At 42.9% G+C, this 23,247-nt stretch overlaps 1 protein-coding gene across 3 annotated transcripts in view; it reads right to left on the bottom strand.

The window, feature by feature from the left end:
- The window catches only part of MPPED2 (metallophosphoesterase domain containing 2), a 99,787-nt gene that overhangs the window by 72,041 nt on the left and 4,499 nt on the right, over window positions 1-23,247 (bottom strand). The window contains exons 1-2 of one of the 3 annotated variants that reach the window (XM_027902617.1): window positions 23,062-23,080; window positions 19,145-19,387 (exon numbers count right to left, since the gene is read on the bottom strand). In XM_027902617.1, the coding sequence (XP_027758418.1) occupies window positions 19,145-19,272 (128 nt within the window). In that variant the 5' untranslated portion in view covers window positions 19,273-19,387; window positions 23,062-23,080. Of the gene's footprint in view, window positions 1-19,144; window positions 22,128-23,061; window positions 23,081-23,247 lie in introns of those variants that run through there. The other 2 variants (XM_027902616.1, XM_027902615.1) reach the window with 2 other exon arrangements.

Raw genomic sequence — 23,247 nt, forward strand, 5'->3', positions numbered from 1 at the left:
AGAGGCTGCTGCTAATTGTACAAACCTACTTAATAATATGAAACAGAGTACAAGACTTTGAAAACTCGCTGCTTCCGAATCCAAAATTTTGGCTCAGGTGACAGATGCAGAGGCGCACTGCAGAAAGCAATTTCTATGTCAAACACAAAAAGCCAGCGCTTGTGGTTCGAAATTTAGAGAAAGAACATGGCAATGAAAAGCCCCAGGAAGGAGGAAAACAAGCCTGCACCACATAACATTTTACGATACCAAACGAGACGCGGGCAACGCAATTTCACTTCCGTGATTCATTTTTATAAGCAATGCAAATGCAATCTCGCTGATTACCCTCCAAAACAAAACAAAAAGGAATTTCATTACCTCAGCCAGTGCAATTAGACGTGCAAAAAAAATCAAAACGTGCTATCTGCAGCAGAACAAATAGAAACCATCATTTCACATTTAAATGGGGAATAACCAAGGTGGGTGAAACTCGTTCTGTTGTGGTGGGTGCTGGTAAAGGCATAAACCAAATCTTGCAGCATTTAAGCTCACACAAGGCCTCATGCACAGAGATTAATTCCACCAAACTTGTCATAAATGACCTTGAAGATGCCTCAGATCCCCCAGGCCAGGAGGTAAAAAAAAAACCCAAACAACAACAAAACAAAACTAAACTAACAAACAAACAAAAAAAACCCACTCCAAAATCAAAACTGAACACCTTTTTTGTACAAAAGAATCTGTCTCAGCTTTTATGTATCTTCTGGTTTCTTGAAACTTGAGAACAGGAGGTTACTCTGAGGCAAGTCAGGCTGTGAGAATTAGGAGTACCATTGCTTTTTCTATATGGATCCCCAGGGAGTCTATTTATTAGGCACAGTCCTGTTTTCTGATTTAGCTTAAGCACTTTTCCTAGAGAATATGAGTGTCCACACCAAGAGGAATGTCTGAGTAACAGCTGCAGAACAGCCTTTTTCTTTTAGGAACTCTCTTGAATCAGTTTCCCTATATGGATACGCAGTCTTGATTTTCATCTTCGTACTCCTCTTAGTACTTAAAAGGAAAATAAAACCTTTTTAACAGGCACTCTGATAATAAAAACTTCAGAAAAGCTTCAGCTACTTGAAAATTAGAAATAAAACTGAAAGTGACAAAACCAAAAGACATAAATGGATGGAATATCAGGGCACTCGTTGTCAGTTATAGTAACTTGGGTGGGTTGCTTTTTGTTAAACCATCAAAACCACTTTTGCTTTGACTAAGAATACATGTAAAACTGCACCCACCTACCCATCCCTCTGTAATATTTCTCAGCACGAAAATGAAATGCCAGTTCTCTTCCCTTAACCCATTATGGAGCAGGAAAAGATGCATTCCAGGGACAGACTACAACAGAATTCCACAACAGCTTTGCAAGGCTATGGGGAAGTGCAATTAAAAGAAAAAAAAAATTTTCCATGAGTTTTCAACAAAAAAATCATTACTAAACATTCTGTAAAAGATATTAGAGCACCTTTGACCGGCTTACAACTATTAGGGTAGTTTATAAGGAAGGAAACAGGCTGTTGCTTATGTTGTTCAAGGAGATGGGGAAAAAAAAATGCAAAAAAAAGGCAACTATTAAAATCTGGGAACAGCTGTCTTAGCCATTTCTTCCCTTACATCTGGATCCACTGGGTTTTTATTTTTTTTCTTTACATTTCTTCATCCTGGCAGTGCCACTGAAATTTCCAGTTGCACAGCACGAGGGCTCGTGCTTGCTGAAGTCAGTAAAGTCAAAGTTCACAGTGACCACGACAGCACAGGAATGTGAGACTACTTTGCTCACATCAGTACTGTTACAGTCACCTATATTGGACAAAATTAGCAGTTAGGATTCCTGCTTCTTTGACTGGAGTGACTAATTTCCTGCAACCTTTCTCCTCCTTCCTCCCTCCAAACGTTTTGGCAATCAGGAACAGACTTACAGACTGTTTCATAACGAGCACAGCCCTTAAGGGCAAAACTGGCAAGATACTCCAGTCTGTTCCAGAAATCCCTTCTGCAATTCATTATTCCATCTAGTTCTACCCTAGTGCTTTACTCTGGCCTATAAAATCCTGAGCTGCTTCATCTTCTGCAGAATGTGAAGACTGACTATCCTCCTATAGGGCAAAAGCATCTCTTTCTAGAATTAAAAGGCTCTGGTCTATCTTCCTTCTGGAAAATCAACTGATCTAAACCTTTCCTCAAGACTGGCTTTGTCTGCAGGCTGCTGTAGAAACCAAATGGTAACAACGCTCAGAGCCTTTCCAGTAGAGACCACTTTTGCATAAGAAAGCATCTCTGGCATTTTCTTTTTCTACTGGTATTACCTACAGTAACAAGGACCACGTCTCTTTTCTCTCCTTGTCAAATAACACGACAGAATTTTTTTTTTTTTTAAATACTGATCATTTTTAACCTGATGAAGAGAATACCACGCAGTTCCAAAGAGCTGTGCTCATCCCACCCACACAAGTGACATTTTCTCATCTGAAACTTCACAATCTCCCCGAAGACCAACATAATTCTTTGCTGTTACCGTGACTCGATACCTGCACACCCTTAAGAGCGCGTCACCAAGACAGCAGCAAACGCAACTTTGTTTAACAAGCACGGGTGTGTATTTTCTTGCAAAACAGCAAAATCACTTCCTGTAGATCCCCGACATTCCCTGTGTCACAATACCTGTCCTCATAAGCCACACACCCTCTGTGCACACACACACACACACACACCCCCCCACGGAACATGATCCACTAAGTCACTCTGCCCTTGACCTTTGCTAAACACCCCTGCCCAGGGAATTGCCTGAATTACAGACTTGCCACCGAGCTGTTTCTCAGCACGAGGCAACCTGCCAGGTGTGTGCACCACCAGCCCCAAGACGTCAGCAAAGCAGGGGTTTAACGCAGGCAAGCCAGCTACCCAAAGGGAATCTAACCTCGCAGGAATTTAACGAGGTCTCTGGCTCTGGCACGTGCCACTCACTCCTCAAGTTCCCAGCCTGACGGCAAAAACGCGATTCCCGCCGAAGCGTGATGGGAACACGCTCGTGTGTGGAGGGACAAGTGCAGCGTGGCACGGGGGGAATTCAGCCCTGGGACGTTGCATATGGCCTGCCACCGGTCTAACAGATGTCAGAGCCGCACGCTGAGGTTAACACGACGTACAGCCACCTCTGCAGTTTGAAGCAAGCATGGGAAGTGCTGCTGACAGCATAAACTACGCTGTCATTTTTCACACCGCTAAGCAAAACAGATGAAAGTGTTGACCACGAAGACCTGTTGTGTCCCGGATTTTCCCTGATGATTCTCTCTCTCACAAGTGTCCCACCAAGCTCTCCCTCGTGGGAAATAACAACTTGTACCAGGAGGCTTAGCAAGGTGACTGCCTTTACCATCCACCCCATTCACAGATCTGGTAAAAGGCCACTGTTTGAAGGTTTGGAGTGTAAAATACACAAGTACGGATTTGGTAGTTCTTAAACATCACAGTGTAAGCAGGTGAGGCATGAACATTTCATGGGCACTTGTCAGGCAAAAGGGGAAACAGGTCTTTTTCCTTTCCCACTAACCCAGAACCTCTATCAGGAGCCTGCAGACAGGTGGCTGCCCACATCGTCCCAGCCACTCCTCAGACCTCAAGTTTGATCTTGCACTCCACGTTTGACTTCCAGACGACTCCTTCTGTTAGAGATGGTATTAGGTTTGGATGGAGAAACAGACTTCCAAAGCAGACAAATTAAAAGCAAACAAACAAAGTGAGTGAAGAAAGAAAAAAATAAAAGCAAATATCTTTAATATATTGAGATAATAAGAACCTGGCTGCAGTTTCTTTAATGTGCTAAGGGGCTGTATTTCACAATCTTCACACCTTTCATTCCCAGCATCTCAGTCCTAACCATCCATGCCTTTTTGCTATTCCACTTTTTTATATTTTCCTTGAATAAAATTGTATCCTTACACGGTCTCCTGTATATATTCAAGCATTAAAAGCAGCAAGTGACCACATACATGAAAAACTGAGCTACGCTCTGCCCACTTTTACAGACTTTGCTTTTTTTTTTTGTTTGTTTTGTTTTCCTACAACCACTTCATTTTTTTTTCCTGAGGGACAAGGCTGACATGAATGCCACATTAACTGCCAACTCTACGAGAAGAACATCTCAATCACCCATTATAACTAGGAATCAGGCTTCTAAATTCCAAGGGCCACACTGCTGCTCCGTGCCCTCCCAGTAACCCCGCAGCGTGGCTATCGCTGCCACTTCTTATCTTATCGCCCATTCAAACACTGTCTGCTGTGGGCAGACAGCAGAGCCAGACCTAAACAATGATGGTAAATGAAGACTTCCTCCCAGCAGTCTTGAACTTCTAATGAAACTGATCGCTCCTCAGCAAGACAACAAACCAGAGTCGGGGGGGTTTCTTTTACAGGCTTTAAAATTCCAGGTCAAGAGAATGTAAATAGGAAGCAGGGCCTCCAGAAAACAGCAAGGCTGTTGCTGCGAGCAAACATTGTCCCTGGATGGCAGGAAACCCACCAGCTACGTGTACATACGTACACACATGTAGAAACAAATATACATTGTGGGGGGTTTTTTGGACTCCTTTGTTTTGTAATCATAAGACAGAGGGGGGAAAAAAAAAAGCTCAGTCAAATTCTTCTCTGTTACACCTGGGAACAGAAACAAAAAATAAAAATGAAAGGAGGCTTTTTGACTCGTTAGATTGTTAAAACACAGCTGAAGTGACAGAGAGTTTTCCAGAGCAAAGAACTCAACATTTTTTAATCCCATGAAAATTTAGACAACTCCGCTCTAGAAAGTGATGCCAGTTAGAGAAAATCCGTTTTTTGCAATGTTTTCATAACAGTGAAAAAAAATCTGACATATATATATATATGAAACAAAACTAAACCCCAGAAGCAGCAAAACTTCCACATTTTTTCTCCATCAGGCTACTTCCTGTTAAGAATAAAAGCTTTTTACCATCATAACCCGTGCCCTCCTTAGGTGGTCTGTTAACATGATTAACATTAGAAGTGTAGCAGCAAACTGCACTAACGTGCACATTTGGTCCCTGTTCAGCTTAACTGCCCTTTCTTCCAGGGGAGCCACAAGCAGAAGCTCTAAATGAGGATTTACAGTTTTCAGGAATGGAAGGCACTCTGTCCTGTCCAAGACCCCAAGGCCTCAGTGCCAGGAGAGGTCCAGGGACACTGTGGTGTCCCCACCCTTAAGGAGAAGATTTTTAGATGCTCGTGGCAGAAAGTAACGACAAAAGACACGGAAATGTTTATGACTAAATCACCCACTTGGCGTGGAAATTGTATGCTAGTCCCTGACCTCCCACACGAGCACACAGCACTGGGTTTTGAATTAAGGGGTAGGGTGAAGAGGTGGGAAGAGAGAATTAGAGATGAATTAAAGAGAGGAAGAGAGAGAGGGAAGAAAGGAGGAAATCACCAGTCCTGGTTCCATTGTCAATCCAGCCTCAGTGTCCAGGGTGAACACAGAGAGCAAGTGCTCACCCTGGGCTTTCTGGGAGTACCTTTTTATAGACAAGTTTTCTCCATCCTGAAGACAGGTTTCTGACTTTCTATGCAAATTACTTATCATAAGCAGGCTGTTCCTCTAGACCTTTCTGGAAATGGGTTGGAGGTTTTGGGGGTCTTTGGTGGTCTTGATTCCCCCCACCCCTGCAGTCCATGCCCACTGCTCAGTCTCATTACTGCCCTTGCACTGTATGTTGTGCTCACCTCCAGGAACTAGAACAAGGATGTTTGTCCCAGAAAAGCGATGTCCTACCTGTGCAGGGCCCCCTTCTGCAACCACATCCTGCTCTTTCTCCCAGTGTGTTATTACCAAGAACCCTTCACTGTTTTTATCACTAATCCCTGGTTGACTCCACAGCCATCCAGCTATGGGTGTTTGAGACATACACATTAGCCCCTTCTGTGCTTCTACAGACACCACCCTGCAGTTCAAAACAGGGTGGTACTTCCACATCCTTGCACCAACCAGTGCTTTGCACCATCACCGTACCGGCAACACCAATGGACAGCCGGCAGCTCGGCACTCTTCACACTTTAAATCACTGCTCTGGCCCTGCAGAAAGGTTCCCACTGATCTGCACAGAGGCACTCAGGCCCTTCAGGATGCAGGAATTATCTCAGATTATCCCTGTAACCTTGAACAACGTTGGGAAATTCTTTACGTCTTGTTTCCCAGTTACCCAAAAGCCTCACGTGGGTTCACCCCAGCTTTGCAATTCACTCCAAACCACGAGACACATAAACCACAATTTCATAGCTGTGTCTCATGAAGTCCCCCTGTAAATGAACTGCAGCAGGCCATGCATTAAACACAGGCCCACCACTAATCCATGCAGGGATACAGATCAATAACCTCACCTTCCAGCAGCGCTGCCAACCTCTGCAGCTCCCATTTTAAACACATTTTGCCCTTTTTAGCAGTATAGGTCAGTTCAGGAAAATATTCCACAGCATCTTAACTGTTTCTGCAAGGACAACGAAGGCAATCTTGAAAATCTCGATCCCACGGAGAAACTTGTGGGCAAAACTTTCAGGCACAGAGGTTGCACTTCACCACTCCAAAACATTTCCCCAGCGACAACCACGAACTGGCCTTTCAGATGTATGTGATGGGGGTATGTGGCCCACTGAAAGCACACATTATGGAAGTTCTACCCTCTTTATTGTTATTTTCATAAGCATTTAGGTCAAGTGCTGCAGAGCAGCAGGACAAGAAAGCTCCTTCAAGATTCATTCCAAGAGAGTCAAGATCAGCCACCTTCTCACTCAGTGCAGGAAGCAGAAGAAAGCAAGTGAAGGTGTCAGTACAGGGAATTGTCTATATGCCATTTCCCTACAAAAACACAAGCACTGCAGAACCTTAAAACTCCTTTTCAGACATTGTGTCCCCTACTAACAGATAATTTAACGGGAAATTTTAGGTCAAATATTATATTAGCCAAAACTACAACAATAAGGAGCAAAGTTGCCATGCTTAGCATAAAACCCAAACACTAATGGAACACGGTGCAGTTTGTTCATACCATGTGCAGTCTAGTCTACATGCATAATGTAACAGTGCAACTGCTAACAGCAGGCTCACAGAAGATAATTTACACTTATTTTTATGGACATGAGGAGCTGATCTTTGAAGTTGTCCCTAATGAGATTCTGCTTGGCCCTAACAGCATCCTGAGAGAATGTGCTGGTTTTCTCCCCTGCATCCGGTGCATATTTATGATGCAGAATCCAGACCTATTTAAATTGCACATGTGGACTCGTGTCGTGTCCCCCCCCCCACCACGTGCCACTGCAAAGCCAGATTCTCACAGTGGGGGAAATACCTGCTAAAATACCTACTCAATTTAGCTTCAAGTCTTTTCTGTAATTACCCATACCACCTTTACTAATTACCAAAAGATACATGGGGGTTAGTGAAAATGGTCTCTTTTCCCCTTGCACAGCTGAACTCCTAACTTGATTTAAGCTGCCAGGTCACCAGCAGCTGTATCACACATTGCAGAGGACACATCCAAACCACAGGCTCCTCAGAGGAAACACAAGTGTAGCTGTGCAGTGGACTATTTCTATCACACAGGCAACAGCAAAAGTAAGACAAATAGAAAATGGGTTTTGCTGTGCCCTGTGTAGTCACTGCTTTAATACTGCACCCACTTGTTTTTAAAAACCCTTCCAGTCAAGAGATCTGCAAGAGCCACTGAACCACAGTGGGTGAAACACAATGTTCACAGAGAACAGACCTTAACCTTGTCACAGCTGTAGTAACACAACCCCTTCTATAGCACTGGACCAAAAACAACTGCAAAAGTTGGACAGACAATTAAAAACATTTATTTAAATGCTGCCTGATGGAGTACCTTTGGAGCAGCGCTGCTAACAAGTGCCTTGGCCCACTCTGAACCAAGGTAGTGATGCATGGTTGGCAACAAATTAAATAGATTTTACACCTAGATTTTACTCTCTCTCCCATACTTCTCCAGACAAAGCCACCCATACATCATGTTTCTTGCTTATCGCTGTTTCAGGTCAAAGTATTCAAGTAAACTGAGTGCAAACTAAGGCAGTTCAAGAAACTTTTTCATGCTCCATTCAACTGTTCCTTCTGCAGCATGACAGCCTTTGGGAGGATGCTAAAATCAGAAAGGTGGCAACTCCAGCAGCTCCCTATGCAGCTGATACATAATATACTTAAGTTATACCACAAGGGAATCAACATTTTAACTCTTAGCTCTCTGTCTTTTTCTGTTTGGACAATGAGGGGGAAGGGGGGGGAATCCATAAATTCTTTGAACATCTGTCATCACCGTCCGTACCCTACAAATGAAGGGCATATTGGTTAAGATTAAATGACTTAGGGGATAGATAGCAGGATGCCTGATTTCTCATTTAGAGCTCATTGTCTAACGCAGCTCTAAACAAACAGAAATTCTACCCCACTGACAGCTGTCTGGTGCCTTCAAAAAAAACCCAAAAAAGCCCACAAAGGATCGTGCTTTATTTCCTGTGAAGTTATTCACCTAACTAAGACCACCACAGCAACTGGTGCTCTCTGAAGTTTGAATGGAGGCAGAGACTAATCCGTTCTCCCGGTTCCACGTGCAGCCCCGACAGGTAAAGAGACGACAGTCATTTGCGGGGAACTTACGAGGGAAGTTCTAACAGTAACTACAATAGCTCTCTCTGTGGAGACAGGGAATTTGTTCCCAGCACACTGCCTGACACTAGGCACACTAAGCCCAACAGAAGAAAAAATTGTAAAGAATAAAAAATAAAAAACCAAAAACCCACAAGCCTTTAAAGCCGCTCGGTTCTGGGCACGGCACTGAAAGGTTCCGATGACCTCGGCTCGTTATGGGAACGCACAACCTCTTGGTCAGCGTGGGTGAACGACTACAAGGCACAGGTCTGGAAGTTCAAAACTCTAAAAAACCCTTTTTTTTTTTTCCCCCCCAGGAAAATAATAAAACACAAACGGACGTGAAAGGCGGGTTCCAAAACTACGAGCGCAGCAATGCTGGGCCGTGTGTCATTACACTGCAGGCAGTGGCATCGTTAATACGTGGCTGCAGGTGCCAGGTGTGCTAGGAACTATACATCAGGCCAGCATCTTATCTCTGGTTATTTCTGGATACTCGAGATCATTTATCCATGTCTCATCTTCCGTTTATTCTGTGTATCGGCCACCTCCTCCAGTACATTCGTCCTGCATTTCATTGTGTAAGTGTCTGGACCCTGAGGAAATGGAATTGCCTCTTTGTGAATAGATACACAGAAAATTGCCATGTCTTCTTCCAGATCTTCTAAAGGACCCCATTTAATTTGAACTGATTAATAAATAAAACCCTCTACCAACGTCCTGGCTCTAGGTGTTTCAGATTATACCTTTCAACTCTACACCGAATAAAATAATTCATTAAAGGTCTTTCTTATTCTGTAGATTGGCATCTTAAAAGCCTTCTAAGAGAAACTGAAAATAGTGACTCTGCTACATCACAGTATTAAATGATGGTATGAACTGACTATCAAGGAATTTTCAACTTAAATCAATATTTCTCTTGACAACTCAGACTGAATGCAAGGATTTGTTTCAGGACAATATACTCTGCAATAATAATATCTAAAATGAATGAGCCCAAACACAAATCAAAATCCCCCTAAACACAGACCACTTAAATTCTTTGCAACCAGTACCAGGGATGTTCTTACTATTCTCAGACAAAATGAAATCTCTACATACATACACACATTTTTAAACCAGCCAGTTTTCTTGAAGGCACAGAACTCGTGGCAACAGATAACTAACAACAAATGATGAAAACTCCAAGAGTTAAAGGTCTCCATTTTGTTGCCAGGATGATGTATCAGGTTCTGAGAGGAGCAGTGTGTGTGATCCTTCCATTAGCACAGCAGCACTCTCAGAGAGCAGCCATGCAGAGTAGCTGAGCAGAACACCACCAAAGGTCACACTGGAGAAGGAAAAAAGGGGGGAAAAAAAGAAAATCATAGACCACCCCTAAGATTACGATCAGCATTTTAATTCTCAGAGGGTGTTTGAAACTCTTCTTACAGTATTTGTTCTGTGCAATCTCATTGCACTGACATTTCCAGCAGAAAAACTGTCCTAAGAACTTTGTACAAGCAATTAAAATAACCTCCAAACCGTCTAACAAGTTGCAATATGAATCATAACTCTCCCTCAGTAACACAAAGAGAGCACCTAAGTGCAAACTTTGCAGGTATAGAATAGTAACAAGAGCAGAACAAAATTAATTCTTCCTACAAACATGCCTTCCTGTCAAAGCTGCAAACACCACTGTTTAACAAACAATACATGATGAAATAAATCAAACTAATGCCAGGAGAGATATAATCAAAATGAAACAATTATATAAAAACTTTCAAGTAATTTCAAAGATTACACCCAGGTTATATATAATTTTTTTTTCATGTATAATTGGGTATTTATTCAGTTTTAATTTATTCACTTCTTTCCACCAGGAGAAAAAGTGAATGCCTGGCTGACTCTAAGTTTACAAAATAAACAAACAATAAAGATGAAATTTCCCTCTTCCTTAATATCTGTCAATTATCATAATCTTATATGCAGATTGCTAACAACCAGAGAACAGAAGTCCCTGAAAGAATCATTGCTAAAAATTGAGGGAGCCACTTAATCTGGCATTTCTCAGTGACGGGTCCTGTCCCACTGGAAGCAATAATGATGTCACTAATCACTGCATTAAACAAGTATAGGACAAGGCTCCTATTTATTAAATATGCTGGACCACATGAAATTTTAATTCTGGACGTTATTTTCCCCAAAACTACTACTCCACCATTCACAGGAAAGAAAATAACCCATTGTTAATGCTCACTGCTGGCCAAAAGTGAACGTGCTTTAAGAAACAAAGAAGGCTACAGTAATTAAAAAGTAATGACTTTTTTCTTTGTGCTCCCTATATAGAAGGAACAGGAGGGAAGATATACTGGACTGGCACCTTTTTCTTCCCAGAAACAGATACAACAGCTAAACATTGAGGAGTAACGTGCTGACCCCGATGCTCACAGTCACTACGCTCGATTCCTTATACCAGAGAAATTGTAAACGTGGTAAATCGCGAGTTTCCTGGCTTACAAATACATCACATCAAGCCCCTTCTATCACACTCCTCTCTCCTTCCCTCCCCCATTCCTTCTCCATCTGCTGCCCTCCTGGGAAGGGAGCGCTACACTTAATGGCTGTGTGCTTTTAAGTCTAATGTGCTGGATATAAGTTAATGCCCAGTACAGTAAGTGGGGACTGTGCTGCAAGGAAGCCTCTGGTGCTGTTTTTTTTCCCCTGTTAACATCCAGTGGAATCTCTGTAGCCCCCCACGTCAGGCAGCACGCAAGGAAGAGAGGAGAGGGTCTGGGAATACGAAATTCACAACCTGAGACAACAAAAACGAAGACGCCACACGGCACAACAAATTTAAGCAACCTTTTGGTAAAACCAGGAGGCAGTTGGGATTTTCTTATTTGTCTTCTCCCTCAAGAGTAACGGTTTACATTTAGAAAACATGCCCCTTATAAAATAGTGCATATCAACATAGGGGTGAGCATTTCCCTGACAGTGGAGAGTACACAGGTGAAATCTCCTGACAGCAGAAATAACCAGCATTTTGCCACAGCCAACAACAGCAGCAGATCCTGCAGGATACATCCAGCTGATGTGCTGGAAGGAATCTCCAGGTTTATGGAGGTTATGACCAAGCTTTATGGTCAACTCTTCAGAAGGAATAAAACGACTGCAACGCCAGGTACCTAAAGTTTATTGTTTGGAACCCAGACCTGCAGTTTTCTGTTCTAACCACTTGGTCCTGCTCCAGGAATGTTACTGGGTACAAGATTATCATACCCTAACCTTTTGTTTGAAACAGGCAGCAAAATAAAAAACATTAAATGAAGTCTATAGTCACACACATCTACTACAGGACAGAATTGGTTAGACTTCGGTGTTTTAAATGCACATATGTTTGCTGTTTCATTTTATGTGATCTTAATTTGCAGATTTTTTTTTTTTTAACATCTTTAGCAGTTAGTATATTGAATTATATTGTGGTGGACTTGGCAGTGCTAGGTTAATGCTTGGAGCTGATAATCCAACCTAAACGAATCCATAATTCAGCCATAGCTTCCTCATAATTAAAACCAACCACACATTAACACAAAACTCGCCTTCTACAATACACAACCTCAAAATTGCTATCTTAATGGCCCACATCAAAACTGAAAGTAAATGGATAAGATCTGAATTTCCAAATCCCACAGACCTCTTCATATCTTCTGAAATATCTCCACGAAATAGCTGCACATCTGTATGCACACAGCCTTACCTCCTTGCTCTGCGTGTGCACACTACAGAAAGGACCTGAAAGCCAATATCAGGCTTTCTGCGAGCAGAAATAATCACAATGAAGTCCATAAAACTACAACTGCGTGTGCCAAGTATGATCCAAACCACTGGAAACAAGGAGTCATTGCTTCAAGGACCAAAACTCACAACTCGCCGGAATCCTCTCTAGGGACTTGGAAAAACCTGGTGTGAATTAAGAGGTGAATGATTTTCCCATGCAAGACTGAGGGGACTTCCTAACCCAGCGCTGGCACTCCCCTCTCCCTGCCAGCACATGTCACTCCAGGTAACCCCAACACCAAACCTGACTGTGCCTTCAAATTAGTAACTCCACAACCTCACTGTTAAGAAGATGCATCTTTTAAAGACATCTCCCTGCCTCACTGTACCTCTGCCATGCCCTCAGGGCATTTGTTTTCTCAGGTTATGCCACGGCGTTTTACAGAATTCAAACCCAAACTTTCCAGGTGTTCCTTTAGGAAGGGAGACACATGAGCTATCGGCTTCTGAATTGTTCCCTGGATACCAGTGTTAGGGAACTGACTCTGAAATTAAGCCACCCCTGGTAGCTCAAGATCAGAAATGCAAACTCAAAAAAATCACCACGCCAACATTCAGTACAAAACCCAATGTCCACAATCAGCACGGTCACTTCTGAAATAGCCTTGCATCAAACACAAGCAAGCTGCATATAGTAATTTTACATGTAACAGACATCTAAAACCACACTGTTTGCAGGGCTTTCCTCTTGCTTGTTTGTCCAACAAAATATTGAAGTAAGGGTTTGCAAAAGAAAAGAACGAGATGTGTGATAGCCATGTGTCACAGGGAACACACTCCCTGATCACTGCTGCCAGGGAAAGCCTCATTCTGCCACCAGGAGAAAAACCATGAGCCAAAAACTCTGCAGTGGGATGTGCAGTGTGGGGCCCGCCAATTTAGTTAGGTCCTAACTCTCTGATTGGAAACCTATGCTCTAGAAGTTGTTTGACAGGACAGATTGGGAACTACACAAGTAACACTACAGCACAGAACCAGACCATGTAATGAAAATTTCCATTTATAGTGCCCAGCTACTGAAATACAGCCTTACAGTTGGAGTGCTTGTTATCTGAAGGCTTCTTGACACGACTAATAAAGCATAAAAGAACATGAACACACATGTGTATAAATAAAAAGCCTTTTTATTTTCTCCCTCTCGGGTTTTACCCAACAGTGGCCAGACTGGCTCTGCAAGGGGTTAACAGCACAGTTTCACCAATGAAAATGTTCATCAACCTTACTTCTACAGGTAAGATGAACAAATATCCCTCTCCTTCTATCCTTGCCCACTGGCTGATCCATAAGCAACACCTCCCTCTCAACCTGTGCACCAGCAACCCACTACTGGTGAGAGAGAGGTCACTGAAAACAGCCCACTGGAAAACAAAACAAACAAAAAACCCCAAACAAACAACCAAAACCCCCACACCACTAAAAGGACATTTTTAGCTCAGGCTGTTTCAGTGTCTCAGTCTCTACAGCAGCCCCAAAAAAAGGCTCAGCCAACACTCCCGTGGAGGGGGCAGAGTGCGTGGCACAGGGGGAGGGCAGGAAGGAGCAGCTGGGCAGGTTCAGGGATATCTGGGATCTTCCCCAGCTTCCAGCCCTGCCAGGAACCTCCAGGCACAGCTTTCCTCCTTCAGCCAACGCGTGGGAGCTGCAGAAGGCTGATGCCTCACGCTGAGGGGCTGACGGATTGATTCTGATGGGCACAGAGGCTGCTCTGGCAGCCGGTCCCCCAACAAGCATCAGAGGTAAATTTAAACCAGAATTTAAACCAGAATTTAAACCAGACCTGGCTTCTGTCTTAGATGTGGGAAGAGAGTAATAATAGGGAAGTGGGGACAAAAAATTATTTTAAACCTGTCCTACATTTACAGTAATAATATTGGCACTTTTACAGCATCACCCTTCCAGGGACATCAGACCATTTTTTTAAAGGTGGGTTGCTAATATTCCTTTTTACAGTGACAAAAAGAAAGGTCAGAAACCTAATCAATTTTTCAGGAGTGTTTAGCATATTATGACTGCACTGTATAAACACGGTACAAGGCGCCTAAACTTCAGTTTTATTTACAAAACTGCAATTCCTGATCCTCTTATCACCACTGTATTAACACTTTCATCATGCTCCACTCCAGCATCTCAAAAGGCTCCGAGCATAGTTTCATAAAAAGATATTTATTTTCATCTTACATGTAAAATACAGGTTTAAAGCTTATGTGATGCTTAGATTTCTGCACAAGTAAAATTCAGGAGGATGGCAGAGACCTTCACTCACACAGACAAACAGACACACGCACAGGCACCAGTAAAAGAGCTTTCATAATGACGATTAAAATTAGCATCTTTGCCACTCGGCTTCCACCGGCAGAAGAACCAGAAAACACAGTCAGCTACTGGCCCTCTTCTCGAGTGCAGAACTATTTATTTTGGGACTGTTGTAAGGGTTCTCACCTCCAGCTGTCCTCCCTGTGTTCTGCTGGAATCCCCATCAGGCCACTGCAGGGAGAGCTCAGCTGCTCCGGGGCAGCTGCTGAAAGGCTACTGCTCTCGGCTGAAGGAAAACAGGTTTGTTTTCCTTCACACACCCCGGGCTCTGAGCTGCTGCATTTCAGCAGCACCCACCTCAGGGAGGGACCAGCGAGGTAAAAAGAAGACTAAACCTGCACAAAGGTAAGATGATTGAGAGCCCTGAGCACAAAAAACAATCCCCACGTCCAAAAGTAAGGCTCAACCTGTAAGTACACTCACTCAATGTGCTTATGTTTTCCCTGCCAGAATTTAAACGGAACTTGATTGGGGTTTTTATTTATTTATTTCAAAAAATAAGTAGTGAAAAGGAACGTGGGTGGTCACGAGCTGGGGATGGTTTCGTAAAAAAGTGTTATTAAAGGCCAGAGCGACGATTTCCACGAAAACCTCTGTCACATCACTATCAGCTGAAACAGCCTGCCCAGTCACACTAAATATAGCTGACTAGTTTAAGATTGAATCTCTGTATTCTCTCAACCAATAATATTACATGTACGAACTCCACTATTCTCCAAATGTCAAATGGGTTCATATTTTATTAATGCCAACTCTTTCCCCTCCCCCTAAATATCACACACCTTCTGTGAAACAAAAGTTGAGGCTATTACAAATCAAATGCATGATTTCCCGGTAATCTCAGTGGGAGTTTATAAAGCACATTAAAAGCAGGACCATTTCCTAAAGAAAAAGAAAAAAAAAGGCAAGATCCTATTTCTCCAGGTTAGTAGTCTAATAAGATCTCTGGGTTTTAACAATGTATGGCTTCATCACAGTTGAAAGTTTTTTCTTCTATGATCATACAGCTCTGTTTTTATTTCACTATTATTATTACACATACAATTTACACACATTCATACCTTTAAATATTTTATTCAACCATATATATATATACACACCTTTAAATACTTTATTCAACCATATATATATATATATATATTTCTGCTAATATAAAACTCTGCTTATGCTCTTTGCTTTAAAATGAGAGTATTCACATGGGGGTTTACTCCAGTACAGAAAAGGCAATAAAATTATATAGTTACAGATTGTTCAAGGTATCTCCAGGTATGAATAAACTTATTTAGAAGACTTTTGCTCTGGCACAGAAACCTCTATCTTTCTTACTCCCCTACTGCTGAATTTAAACCAGAGGAGTTTTAACACGTACACAAAGTATCCTAAAACCAAGCCACCAAGCCATGCTGGTGACACCAGAGGAAAGATAATGAACTGCTCTAAAAGGCTCAGCCTGTAGCAGCTTGGGCTACAGCTATTTTATTTTCACATTATTTATTTTTATAAAACTCTCCCATCCTCCCCAGATGGGCCTGTCCCAACAGATACACAAAGTTTATTTCACTCTTCCTTTTTTTTTTTTTTTTAACCCTGCAAGTAAATGGGTTGTTGTACCTAAATTGGGAGGGTTTTCTCTCTGGTTAAAGCCTAAGTAAGTAGTTTTACATTTGGATTTGTCCCCAGGCTGCATCCTACTGTTGCTCACTGCTATTGGTACCACTGATCCCAGCCTCATATAGAACACCTCAAAAGTCTAAACGGCTTAAAACCCGTTTAAAAGAAAAACCCAAAACACCCCCCAAAAAAAACCTCATATGTAAAAACAAACAAACAAAACCCCAAACAGAAACTTCTCATACTTGGCAGTGCCACACCAAAGGAGTGAGAAGAACTTGCCTCTAAGACATAACTCTTGGCAAAAAAAAAATATAAAGTGTGAAAACTTTCAGAAGAATAATAATCAATATGAAGCAATATTGTAATTGTTATTTATTATTTTGCAGCTGCCCTTGAAAGCAAGGAACTAAGGTGATGCCTTTAATTAAAACTAACAGAAAGTAAACATGGCTTGTACAAAACATTCAAACACAAGCACTTTGTACCATCTTCAGAAGGTAAGTGAAACCTGTGGGTGGGAGCACTGCTTAGGACGACAAAATAATATTCCAAATGATATCCCTTTATGCAAAATGATGGTAATATGTGCCATGAACCCAGTTCTCACCTTTGCACGTGGAGATGCATACCCATAAAGAAATCACTCCAAAAACAAATTCCCTTAGCAAACAACACTGTCCTTAAGCTGCACCCAGCTACTGATTTATGGTATGCAGCAGGGCCCTGCAGCAATATATTGCCCTGCTATTCACATACCTGTCACAACACTCAGCTCCCATGTTGCTTTACTCATTTCTCATCATCCCATGATTTTTAAAATAAATTTTTCACTAGAGAATAAAGCTTCCTCAAACTCCCTCTCAGAATAGAAAGAAAAAAAAAAAACCAAAAACACAACCAAACACATGCATTACTTTAAAAGACAGCAACAACAACAACAAAAAAGCAGACTGTGAAACCAAATCAAATCAATCCTAGTGGCTGCAGCATTGTGGCACTAACAGAGATACAACAGGGTAAACAGATCATGGTTTCTTTGTTAATACTGCTTTTACCAATTTTCTTTTCAGGTTTCTCACTTGATGACATCCTCCTTCAAAAACACACACGCAATGTTTCCACTGCAAAACACCGAGAAGACAAATAAAGACCCTGTCTGAAACTACCACAGAATCCAGGCTCTCCTCCCCAGAAATAATTTAGCTGTTCTCACCATCAGACAAACCCTCAGCCATGGTCCTCTTCACTTCCATGCTTTCCTCCACCCTTATGGTAGGATCCTGTCTTTTTTTTTTTTTTTTCCCTCAATAGGTTTTCTAAAACCCATCATTTGTTATCCAGACCTACACCTGAATCCAGGCTCACTCCTGCACTACAACATGGCTCTCTCTGCTTTCACTGTAAAACTAGTTAATTTTCAAATTTTCCAAATTTTGATCTCCCTTTAGTTTGCCACATTCTCCCCCGAAACCAAATTACTGATTTTCAGAGAGTTGCAGTATTTATTTCAACTACAGTTTTTCCAAACGAGAAAAGTACCTTTTAAGACATCCATCGAATGAATATCATTTAAGAGACACACTATCTATTCGAGGAGTGGCCGTATAAACGTTTTCAATCAAATGTAATTAATGAAAACTTTTTCCACCTTGAAAAGTCAGCCACATACACGCACGACGGACACTCTTCAGCACCCTTCCCAAAGTTGCCTTCAGGAACATTGTAACCACGTGAAATCCTATTAGTAGGTGCTGAACTCCTACATTGTGACTCTTCCGGCAGCCTTCTACATAACAAAAATGCAATGAAGTACCATACAACTTTCCCCCCCTTATTATGCAAAATCCTTATCAAATTCAATAGTGTGACGTCGTTGTTCAAAATCCCGCCTAACAATGGCTCGCAGGAGGTCAAGAGATGTCGGCTTTGTTTTAGCTTTTTTTTTTTTTTTTCAGTCTATTAAGGCCGAAAGGAAAAAGAACCTTCACAGAAATAACCGATAAAGATCAAACCCAACCAAACAATGGGAAGGAAATTCAGACTTAAAACTGGTACTCAAGCCCTTCGGTGAGCGAGCAGCCTACCGTGCCAAGGCGCTGGGCACAACACCCAGGAACTACAAGGTGAGGGAAGGAGCCTTCTCTCCTCCCCACTTCCCATGCTCTTGCTGATTGCTGTTGTTTTAAGAGGGTATTTATATTTCCAAGGGAGGAACTACCGGGCAGCCCCCCGGACTCCTTTGTGCGGCAGGTTGCGAGTGGAATGGAATGTGTCATGCGGCACACGTTCCCACTCGCAACCAGGAGGACAAAGGATTCACTGATCAGGGGGGGACAATTAGTCCCAATTAGGCCTATTTCGCAGCTGAGTGTAAGGGGCTGGGGGAAGGGAGCCTAATTTTTTTAAAGCAATGGGTCCCTCAGGCGAGTTAAAAGAAAGATCAGTAAAGTGACAAGCTTGAGAACATTCGCCCTACCAGTCACCGCAGAGGCGGTGGCACCTCCAGGAGAGGATAGAGCAGGGCTTCTCAAACCTCAGGCACGCCAGGTAGGAAATCCGGTAACCATTTTGCCTGTTAGCTGACGTGACTAACCAAAATTTCCCAGTTTTCAACCCGCTCCTCCAGCAGCAGCTCTCCCGTCTCGGACACAGGCAAGACACGCACACAGACACGCGGGCAGGAAGGTCGGGAATACTCACATATGCACATGTGGAGGCTGGAACCTGCTCTGGTTGATGTTGTAGTGCGTGAATGCCTGCGTCGGGTTGGAGCTGTATTCATCCACTGTTATGGTAACTTTGCCTTGTGAGGGAATTCCATGAGCCATCCTTCCTCCTTATGGACATGAGCAGCTCACAGCTTCCCAAGGCCAGGAGCGGGGTAGGGCATTGTGGTCCAGGCAGCTCCCGATTCCCAGCAGCTCCTCATCAACTCCGTGACCTCTGCCAGGAGAGGAAGACAGCACACACTGCTATAAGCTAGGAGGAGATGTAAACATACACAGACAAATTACTCTGTCCTCTCCTGACTTCTATTCAGACACCTCTCTCTATATTTTTATGTACCCATCACCCCATTCTCTAAGCATTACTATTCGCCTTCTTGTTTGTTTGTTTACCTTGGGGTGGGAGGAATAAAACATTTGCGTTTTTAGCTTCTGTTAAATACTCCACGTTTCATATTCTTTATTTGAAATAACGTCTCCTGCTAATTGCAACCACGAAAATTAACAACTGGACCGCAGTTTGCTGAAAGACAAATGACCTTCCACAAAAATACACACTTGTTTTCAAGGCCCTATTGCAGCTTTACAACATGAATGGCAATCGAGAGACTTACAAGAAACTGATGTAAAGAACAACTTTAAAATTGCGTAGCTCAAGTTACACCCAAATACCTCTAAATCAAAGCATTTATTCGTCTAGAGAAAGGAGATTATCCAGACAACGTTAGCAAAATATCCACGTTGTTGTGCACTGGCAATGAAACTGGTTTGGATTCACCACCAGACAGTAACGATTTATCTGACAGATTTAAGTGCAATTTTACGCGTAAATATTTCTGAATAAGATGAAAGGAACAGGCTCTTCCCTCTGTGTGCATCCCTATCTTTCACTTCTTCAAAGTGCTCTTAAACCCATTTTTCGCTAAGACTGGATGCACACTGTAATATAACCAGAACCCAAACAGCCAGAACCCTCCCAAAACCTGCTCTGCTGAGTTTCCTGCACAAAATCCGAGCTTTGATTTCTCCAGTCAATGAACTGAGGATACCTCAGCTGCCTTCCTTTCAGAGGGGCTCTGTGAAAATTGATCGGCTGATGTTCGAAGAACACTTTCAAGATGAGCAATTCTTTTAAGAGCCCTGCTCAGGAGGCAGATGCTCAGCTGGGACACACTATCCTAGCAAGGACTTCCATGAATTCACGACACCTGGCATCAGTTGATAGCCCTCCCTTTCGCTGCCACACGCAAGAGGGGTTTTTTTCCTCCATATCTGGTGTGTAATTTACAAAAGTAAATCAGTGCTTACTGGGAAGAACAAAGAGCTGGGAAAGAGAAGAGAATGGTTTGAGTCCCGAGCATCAAACCAAACACTGTTTTTCCCCTGCGATTTCCCTGGACTTCTCCAGCTCCCAGACAGAAATGTGCTTGCCATGTATAACGTGAAATGTTTGAAATCTTTGATTTGTATTCAAAATATATTTTTTAATACAAAGAACTAATTTCCAGTTTGGCATGAAGCATGATGAAAATGCCCTGCAAATGGCAGATGGCCTGCTATAGGCCATTTATTTTACTATTTTACCACCTCGGGCCTATGTAGGCTTCCATATGTTAGTTGGGATAAGACATTCTGCAACCTTCATTCCAGTAACTGCGTTCTGCCCTACGTCTTCTTCAGATGGAGGAAAAAAAAATATAAAAGAAGATGAAGATGAAACTAAACCATAAAGCCCCAGCTTACAAACCATCTCTAATAAGATGGTGCATCTTTGTAACTCAGGTTATGGTCTGGTCTCCACAAGAATCCCCTTTGTAAGAACAAGTTTCAGCAGCAAGGTGAGCTTTACTAAAACAAATCTTTGCTGCCTTGTGATGTCATATAAGATGCTGCAACAACTACTCACGAATCTTAATGTAGTGGTTACCACACCAAGTTTGCAGCTGTTTCCTTAATTTCCTTTACAATTCTATTTTAGTGTTATTTTGCATAACAGTAAAACACAACACCTGCTTCAAACCGCAGTCCTGTTCCAAGAACTGTAATTCTTTTGAGATAGAAACTGCGGAAGAGTGCCCAACACAGAGCAGCATAATTGCCCTGTACTGAAAAGTAAATACAAATGAAAACATCTTCCTACCAGAGAAATGGCTGTCATTATAAGAATGCTGCCCATCAGAGCTCCCGGGAAAAAAAACAAACAACAAGACTTTCTCTCTTACACGGCAAGAACTTTAGCCTCTGCATCTATTAAAGAAGTGGTGTGAAAATTACATGTGTAATGTTACTTTTTTCCACAATTAAAAACAGCAATATGAGCAACGCATTAAGCCAACAATAAAATTCTGCTTGGGCCTTCAGAAAAGCTAAATGACACTGTTTTCAGTAATTCAGCCTAAGAAAGGTCAGAACATTAAATTTCATATTATAGTTCACTCATGGAAGAAAAATCTAATTTGTTCACGGGAGTGAATTATACATAAAGATAATAAGCATTTTTTCAAGGTTTAGAACAATCCATGTTACAGAAAGAAAATACAACTAACTGTCATAAAACAAATGATAAGAGGATACTTCAATAGCTGTATTAAATACTTTTAAGTTGACTCTCAGTAAGATTATAAGTATATAAGCTGCAATTCCTTCCCACTGTTCTAGTCTTCAATCTTAAAAATAAATCTCTATACTTAAATTAAATCAAAGCTAAACAAACTATCCCTTTAAACTGAAATTCACAATAAATGCCAGACTGGGGGTTAAAAAGGAATGTAGAATTTGAAGCTGGCTTCTGTGTCAATTCTCTTAATTCTCATTTAGTACTCTATAGAGTACTACAGCTCACCTATCAGAAGTATCTAATTATTACCTTCCTTACTGTGAATGTCTCTGAAGAAAATAGGAAAAAGAAGCTGAACACTTCAAAACTTTTAAAAAGAAAATGTTAGGCCCAAGATTAAAAAAGAAAAATTAAAAAGACTCCTTTGAATGGCTCCTGTTCTTCTTCCTCCAAATGCGAGCACTGTTTGAAGACTACACGCAGGAGATGAGTACAAAAGAATAAAAGTTGCATTATTTTCCCATCTATCAAGTGTAACAATGTGTAATACCTTCCACGCCTTACGAGGCAGTTTTAAGTATGAACGACCACATTAAAAACCTTAGTAATGATTTTTTGGGGGCATGTTGCATTTTCCCAAAGATAGGCGGTTATCCTTTTTCCAGCCTGTAGTTGTACCGAGTTGCAGCGAGACAGGGGACGTGCCATTGTACATATCTGCTCAGTGTTACAGGTACAAACCGGCACTTTTACAGAACAGGGCCGGCCCAAACTCAGGCGCAGCTGATTGTAAATCTGTGCGCTGCTGCCCTGCCATAAAAACTACTACGGAATGAGCACAGGTAAGTCATTTGAGATGTAACATTACATTTCACGCAGAGCTAACACACCCGAGCCCTGCGTACGTACACGCACACACAGAGGCAGGCGAAAAACCCATTTCCCCAAAATAAAATATTTACGCCTCCCTCATCTGAATTTCAAATAATTTGCCTCCGGCTGTAAGGGGAAATGCTGAAAGGCAGGAGACGGGAAGGGTTAAGCCCGTGTCAACACCTTCTGTTGATACATCCATCCGCTGCTACACCGACACCACGCGTTCCGCCCGCCCGGGGCGCGGGCAGCGGCCCCGCATCCCCCCGCACTCACGGTGCGCTGCCCCTCCACCCGCGGGGGGCTGGCAGCGGCCTCGCAGCCCCCGAGATGCTGCCCTGCAGTTTGTGGACAACTCCTGGCTCCAGACACCCCCATCGAGTCCGGCGGAGCCCCTGGGGGGGCCCGACACTCCCCCGCCCCGCTTCCCCCCCCCCCAACACCCCGCCGAGCCCCGGTACCTGCGCTCCCGGCCGCTCCCCACCACCACCGCCGCCGCTCCCGGGCCGCCCCGGCCGCGGCCCCGCGGGGCGCCGGGCTCGCCCCCCGGTGATTGATGGCTCCGGGTGGCCAATGGCTCCGGCGCGGCCCCGTCCCGGCGTGTGCCGCAGCCCCCGCCCCGCGCCCCCTGCCCTGCCCTGCCCCCG

This window comes from Empidonax traillii, unplaced genomic scaffold (genome assembly GCF_003031625.1).
Source record: "Empidonax traillii isolate 1590-97213 ecotype Southwest subspecies unplaced genomic scaffold, ASM303162v1 scaffold891:size446522, whole genome shotgun sequence".
Classification (NCBI taxonomy): domain Eukaryota; kingdom Metazoa; phylum Chordata; class Aves; order Passeriformes; family Tyrannidae; genus Empidonax; species Empidonax traillii.